General features: G+C 33.3%; 1 protein-coding gene across 1 annotated transcript in view; it reads left to right on the plus strand.

The window, feature by feature from the left end:
* LOC106877484 (next to BRCA1 gene 1 protein) overlaps window positions 1-7711 on the plus strand; it is a 37259-nt gene that overhangs the window by 20974 nt on the left and 8574 nt on the right. The window contains exons 3-5 of the mRNA XM_014926398.2: window positions 4261-4302; window positions 5661-5785; window positions 7002-7092. Coding sequence (XP_014781884.1) covers window positions 4261-4302; window positions 5661-5785; window positions 7002-7092 — 258 coding nt within the window. The remainder of the gene's footprint in view (window positions 1-4260; window positions 4303-5660; window positions 5786-7001; window positions 7093-7711) is intronic.

Raw genomic sequence — 7711 nt, forward strand, 5'->3', positions numbered from 1 at the left:
ATATATATATATATATATATATAGTTGTGGCTGGTGCCAGTGTTGTGTAACTGGCATGTAAAAAGCATCCTTTGAACTTTGGGCCTCCTGAAGGCCATGACAAATGACCAAGACCTTCGGCAATATACCATGCTTGAGAAGACCTGTCAAGCCAAGTGAGATTGTAGTCATGGCTGATGCTGGCATGCTACAACTGGCACAAAACACCCACTACTCTCTTGGAGTGGTTGGCATTAGGAAGGGCATCTAGCTGTAGAAACCTTGCCAAATCAGATTGAAACCTGCTGCTGCTCCCCAGCTTACCAGTCAAACCATCCAACCCATGTCAGCATGGAAAACGGACGTTAAATGATGATATATATATATATATATATATATATATATATATGTGTGTGTGTGTCTTGGTTTATTTTACTCCCATTGTTGCTAGGTAGCTGGTATTGACTTGTTTATGTCTCTGTAACTTAGCTGTCAAGCAAAAAAGACTGATAGATTAAGTAAAAGATTAAGTACTGGTGTTGATCGGTCCAGCTAAAACCTTTTAAGGCAGTGCCCCAGTATGGCCGCAGTCCATTGACTGAAACAAATAAGACAAAAGATCTGTTGTCTTTAGAAATTATCTGATAGAAAGATAGGAACAAATAGCAGATTAAGTGGCTGTGGACACCTAGCAGGTTGAATTTATTTAATACCAGCTTATCTGGATTCAAATGGGTGACATTAATAGCTGTATTTCATTCTTTCTTATCACTTGATAATTTTATTTCATATCACAGTTGGTAAACAAGTGCCATTGTTCACAGTTTCTAATGGGTCAATCACTGGTTCACTGCATTTCTGATGAGGAAGTCTCTGTAACTTGGTGCAGAACAAATATTTCAAAGGACTTAGTTTTCACCCCCGTCTCACCAATGTTTAACATTCTTTACCAATATACATAAAAAAAAAAATCATTATCAATACCATCATTTAAGGTCTGTTTTCTGTGCTGGCATTGATTGGACAGGTTGATAGGATCTGGTGAGCCACAGGGCTGTGTTGAGCTCCATTGTCAGCTTCGACATGGTTTCTATGGTTTGTTGCCCTTCCTAATGCCAACCAGTTTACCATGTGTTCTGTATCTTTTTTTTCATGCTACACAGAACTCTTGGCCCTTGAGCGAAATCATATATACCATTATGTCTATTTTTGTATGTTGGCGTGGGTTAGATGAAACATGCTGATGCAGATTTTCTCCGACCAGATGCTCTTTCTGTCACTAACCCTTATATGTTTTCAAATATGGTATTTTCATTTCACTAGTTCTCATGTTGAAAACAATGAAGCTGCTGAAATTGAAACTTCTATTTAGATAAAGACATCCTGCCTATTTTTCTTTTTTTTTTTTTTTGCTCAGGCAGTGTTAGTGAGGTTTTTGTAGAAACAATATTCTCACATGTGCATGCATGCATACACGCACCCACATGAGCTTCTCAAGTTTCCATCTATCAGTACCACCTACAAATCACTGGTCAGCCTGAGATACTTGCCTAAGGTGCCTCAAACTGGGACTTAACAAGGATCAACATGGTTGTGAAACAAACTTCTTTACTACAAAGCCACAGCTGTTTCTTGAGGAGTTTTGCACTGTCTACTAAACTCCAAGTCTTGGCTGGTTCTTGTTTGGCACTGGTTGAAGAGTCAGTTCTTCTGGATTTGAAAAATAATTTCTTTACTGCAATTTACAATTAGGTGTATGTCTGTGTGTGGAAACATAAGCACCTTCCTGGATATTTAAAAGTGGATTTTTGAGCTTTATTGAAGATCTAAAACTGATGAGAGCTGATATATTTTCTGGTCTTAAAGAGGAAGTTGAATCATTTGAGACGCAATATTGACAATGTTATATACTTATGGTTGCCTTGAGAAATTGCCAGTGCTTGGCATTTGTGTCAACTTTGGGTATCCTAGTTGGGTGATCATGAGGTGTACTGTCATGTCTGTTGTAGCTTCCTATTATCTCTGTTCTCTGGGAAGTTCACTTCTTTGAGGTCATTAATCTTCTGACTCACTGTATGCAATGCTAAAGGAAGAGAGAGGAAAAGAAAGAATAGAGGGTACATGAAATACAACCAAATACCAATAACTGATCAACTATGAGCACCCAACCAGAATGACTGATCTGCATAGAAAAACAAGCAATTTACAACCCAGGAAACTAACTATATATATATATATATATATATATATATATATATATATATATATATCAGCCAACAACTTCACCACAAGCTAGATGCAGTGGAGTTGCATCTGTTACCAGGTGCAGTTGACACCAAATGATAAATGTTTAAGTGAAATTAACTGTGTTTATAGGTTTTTAATGCATAATATCTTGAATGCTGTAACTGTTTTCATGTATGATTGTTTTCTTGGTATGTATAGTATTGGTTTTTTTTTCCCCTTTGTGCTGTTGAAGGGGTCTAAGTAGTTATGATCTTACTGGAGGATATTTTTAAGGGCTCTGTTCATGGAAGTGCCTAGATTGTGTGGATGATATTTAGATTACATTTGCTGAAATTTAAAGAGTAAAGAGTAGTGTCATCTTTAAGGAGTGTGTCTCTATGTAGTTAGAAATAGCACTAAGGTCAGTTACATGATGTAGGATGAGTGTGTGAAAAGCATAACTACACTTTCTGATATACCAAAGACAATAGAATGTGAGTTGGAGTGATGATGTGGTCTGACAGGAAATTCCTGATTTGAGAGATGAGAGAAAAGGAGAGAGTAAACTATATATGGGCAGCTATTGATAAATGACGACTGATATATGATGGAGAAGAGCGAGTCTCCGGTAGATTTAACTTAACAGTTGGATATCTATTTTACCTAACCACTTAAGTAGGGAGAAGCAGAGTTAGGGGCCTTGCTGAAGAGTACAATTATATAGTCGGTAATCCTGCACTTTAATCTTATAACCATCATACCTTTAAGAGCAACACCGACTGCAAATGAAAAAGGGATATAAAAACATTTTGTCCATTTCCCTTTCTATTTCAAGATAACTGGTTGATCTGTAGATTCATCATTTTTGTGTAAAAAAAAGATAGTGGCTTGCTTTAAGAATATATAGATTAATAAATAGATTATTATATAAAATTTTTTTTTCAGAATGAGATAAAAAAAACCAAGGCTGTGAAGAATTTAGAACATTTATAAATAGGTCTTACAGCTGTTTCTGGGATATTTTGTATATCCCTTCATTGGAGACGGTGTGAGAAAATGGTTAAGCAATAGTTATTATAGAGAAGATATGAAATAGAGAGTGAAGTGGAGGAATGAAAATAGATGTGAGATATGCAAGGATATTGCATTTGTAGATCCATTATTTAGGCAGAATGGTATACATATCTCACATCTATTTTCATTCCTCCACTTAACTCTCTATTTCATATCTTATCTAAATTAACTATTCCTTAACCATCCTCTCACACCGTTTCCAATGAAGGGATATATAAAATATCTCGGAAACAGCTGTAAGACCTTTTCTTTATAAATGTTCTAAAATCTTTCACAGCCTTGGATTTTTATCTCATTCTGAAAAAAAAAAAGATTTTTTTATATATACACATGCTGATATATGACCTACATTGGACCCCTTATTCGCATAATCACCGAACCTGGAACTTAACTATGGTCTGTCCATAGCACATACTCAGCATTACCTGACACTTTTCCCTCTTATTGACACCATTACCTCTCATAACCTCTAAATAGATTATTATTTATGTATCTAAGGATGAGATCGGTGTTTAGTGTATCTATAAGTATTTCTGCTTGAAAAATTTGAATTTAATATTGTGGAATTTAAAAAAAAATTGGGGTAATTTTTAAAAGAAAAAATTTTAAAATAATTATTTGCAGTTTCATTTTTTATTTATTTACATAATTAATATTTTTAGGTTATGAGATTAAACAACTGAATGGAAGCTAATTCTTAAAATTATTTATATCATGTATATCTAAAATTTATTTATTGGTGTTTATCTAATTCCTTTGTTGTGTTTCTTCCAACTGTTCTGATATAATTAGCATGTTTGTATTGTGTAGAGTGTTACAAATACAATTAGAATATTTCAGGTCATTCCTTTCCTCTCAGATACTTGAAATGTCATATATCCTGTGCTATTTTTCCTTTTAAAGGCATTTGCTGTTTGTTCTGTTTTCAGTTGTGAAATATTAAAAATGGTTTATCAAAAAAATAAAACTTTCTAATTTCAGATTATAGTAAGCAGCCCCGAAGAACTCTTTGAAGCCTTCACAGTATGTTTTACATTTTACGTCTTATAGAAAATTACTTTTAATTAGTTTAAAATTACCTTTAAAAATAGCAAATTTTCCTTTGTAATATTTGACTCAAGTTTAATGTTTGTAATCTGTTCAATATTTAGTTTTCACTTACCATCTGTAAATTGACATATGAATTTTAATTTTAATTATTTTGATTTTGTTTTGATTAATTAAATAGTATCAATGTAATATGGTTCGTACCAATTTTTTTTTGAGGATTGCATAATAATAATAATAATCCTTTCTACAATAGGCATAAAGCCTGAAATTTTGGGGGAGGCAAAGTCGACCTTAGCAGAATTTGAACTCAAAATGGAAGGACGGACAAAACACTGCTAAGCATTCTGCCAGCTCAACGCCTTAATAATAATAATAATAATAATAATAATAATATGATGATGATGATGATCATTTTTAACATTAGCACATGGTTATAACCTGAATGAACAAGATAATTGATCTCTACCACTTGACTGGTACTTTGACACCAAAAAAAACAAAAAGGAAAGCTCACAACTTTGATGGAGTTTGAACACAGTATCTGAAAGAATATGACTGAACACAACATTTTGTATGTCCAGCCAATTCTGCCATCCCCAGTATAGCTGATGCAGTAATGAAAACATCTTTTAACTCCACCACCTGGCCGTTGGTTGCCTTTAGCAAAGTAATCCATTCTGTTGCACGTGATTGGGCCAACAGGTCTCTGGTTGAGAGTAACTTCCTTTTCCTTCCCACCAGTCTCAGAGGTCCTGAAAAAGGTTACGGGCTCTTCCTTTCCTTCTAAGAATTTAGCAGCATTCTCTTATCCTCATATATTGACCAGACTATCAAATGTTGTTTTACGTTGCTGGTCACAATTCACTTCCAATTCTTTCTCGATTGCACCATTCTTTTCCATCTTGGCCCAAATCATTTAACTCACTTGTCTTCCCATTATTGTGATGCCCTTTCAAGTGACCTTTCCTGATCTCTTGGATACTGCTCGACAACTGCATGGGTCCATGTGTTGTATTGTCACTTTGAGACATGTCCAGCCTAGAGGAATTTGTGCTTTCTGCATTCTGCAATCACATTATTTACTCTGCCCCGTTCTTGAATCATCTAATTTTGGATAGGCTCTTGCAATTATTCTTTGCATGGATCATTCCACATCTTGTTACATCATTGCATCGTATCCACTCAACTAGTATATTTCATAATTGTAATGTACTCAATATTATAATTTCTTATATCTACTTGATATCTAGTTTCATATTTAATAAAAGCTGTAGTTTAAGTGCAAGTTATGTTTGGTCATGTCACATGTGTTTTTTTTTATATCTCTGTAGATGGCCAAAAGAAATAATGACGAACTTGAAATACTGATTAATTCCAATGTTTTGCAAGAAAGCATTGAAGTGGATTTTGTAGACTCTACCAGCAATCCTTTTGCTGGCAAGGACTCCGCTACACAGTAAGTGAATTTATTTACAAAATTAAGTAGCAAATACATAAGACTTAGGTTAACATTTTAAAATAGAGGGGATTACATTTTCAGAGTGATGATTACTGATTAGAGCAGGGATATTGAATTTGAATAAATTTTTGTATTTGATGGCATAAAAGATGCTTTTTTTTTTTTTTAAATGTCTCAGAAAAATTACCTTGGGTCCTATATGTAAGATTGAGCATACATTACAAGCTTTAATGCACTTAAAACCATTTTTTGTTTTTAAATATGTACTGCTGAAATTGGGGTATGTCTAGTATACTTATGCACCTAGTATGCTCTTATGTCATCAAGTATGATGGTTTCAGCTGTTTTTAAGATTGACTAGTAATTGACCCTGCTGAAAGAGGTATTTTCGGTAATGTCCATTCTCATGTTCCCTTCTCTATTTACTTTTTCATCTGCGATTATATTTTTCCTTCATACATTGTTTATTTTTGTTATGGTGTTCTCCCTTCTTAATTGTCAATAAGTGTATTTTACTCCTTCACAGCCAGTTAGTAAAGAAAGCATTTATTGTTAAATATAACAGGCAAACTATAATGTGAAAGTCTCTAATGCTTGAGAAGGCAACTTTGCTAATGTAGAGTTTCATGAGATAAAACCTGATAGTTGAGAAGGAATTGGGCAAACTTGCCAAACAAAATACAAATCTAGACAAAATCAACTTAGGAAAATTTATGTTAAACTGATAATACTTTTACAAAAATCAATCAATACCTGAGAAGTGAGCTACTTGATAGTTTGTGAAGATCCTCCTGCCTCATTGCTGTAGCATTATCTGTTAACTGTATCAAAAGTAAATATACATGATTAAGGGGAAAAAAGTCAATTTAATTTTTGTTTTCTGATGAACAGGTCTTTTTGAAATTTTATTCAGGAGGATCTCCAAAATCTAAATAAAACACCAACAATTTAACTGTAAAGTAGAAGTCAGTCAGAGTGAAAAAAAAAAACAAAGAAAATATTCTTATTTGTGTGTAAGATTTGAAAATTCTGTAAAATCAATAATACTATTTACTACTAAATACTGTAATCTACCACAGCTCTAACAAGATAGATCACAACTATCAAAAGCTATTATTATTTTTTTGAAAATTGTTTAGTAAAGTTATATTTTGATTTATCTATATTTTGGTAAATGATTGAAATGATAACAAATGATATACTTATTTTGCAGAACAAACCAGCCTGGAATTGTAGATATGAACTGTGAGAATAACACTGTGTTAACAAGAGATGAGGAAACTGGTGCAGTTATAAGATCCAAAGTTAGTAAAATCTATATTTCCTTTTAATCAGTTGATAGCTTTTTTTTTTTTTCTATAGTTTCAGCTCAGAGCTGCGGCCATGCTGATGCACTGCCGTTGAAAAATTTCGTCTTATAACACCTTTTTTCCACCCCTTTAATTCTCTCTTGTCGTTTGTACTCTGTGTAAGTTGGACCTATTAATAATCATTTGAGAGTCTCCACCTTTTGCGTTCTCTCCGCAGACTGAAATAAATAAGGAACAATCCTAATCGATTTTCGAACCTTATTGGGTCCTCATCAGAGGCGTCTACAGCATTCCAACAGCTTTGTTTAACATTTTAATATATTTATGTATATATAATGATTTCTCTTAGACATAGTGATACTAATAACCTGTTGTTAGAACTCAACTTTTAGAGTAAAGTATCAGAAGAGTACAGAGCACAATATCAGTTAATGAATGACAAAAGAAGTTCTGTAATCACTTTCATTAGTGTGCAGCATTTTCTACTATAAGAAGCAATTCTCTCAGAGTTGGATATTTTTTCAGTATTCTATAGTTTCTGTGGAGCTATTAAAATGAAGTGTAAAGTTCAGAAGCTATATATATATATATATATATATATATATATATATAT

This window comes from Octopus bimaculoides, chromosome 3 (genome assembly GCF_001194135.2).
Source record: "Octopus bimaculoides isolate UCB-OBI-ISO-001 chromosome 3, ASM119413v2, whole genome shotgun sequence".
Taxonomy (NCBI): Eukaryota; Metazoa; Mollusca; class Cephalopoda; order Octopoda; family Octopodidae; genus Octopus; species Octopus bimaculoides.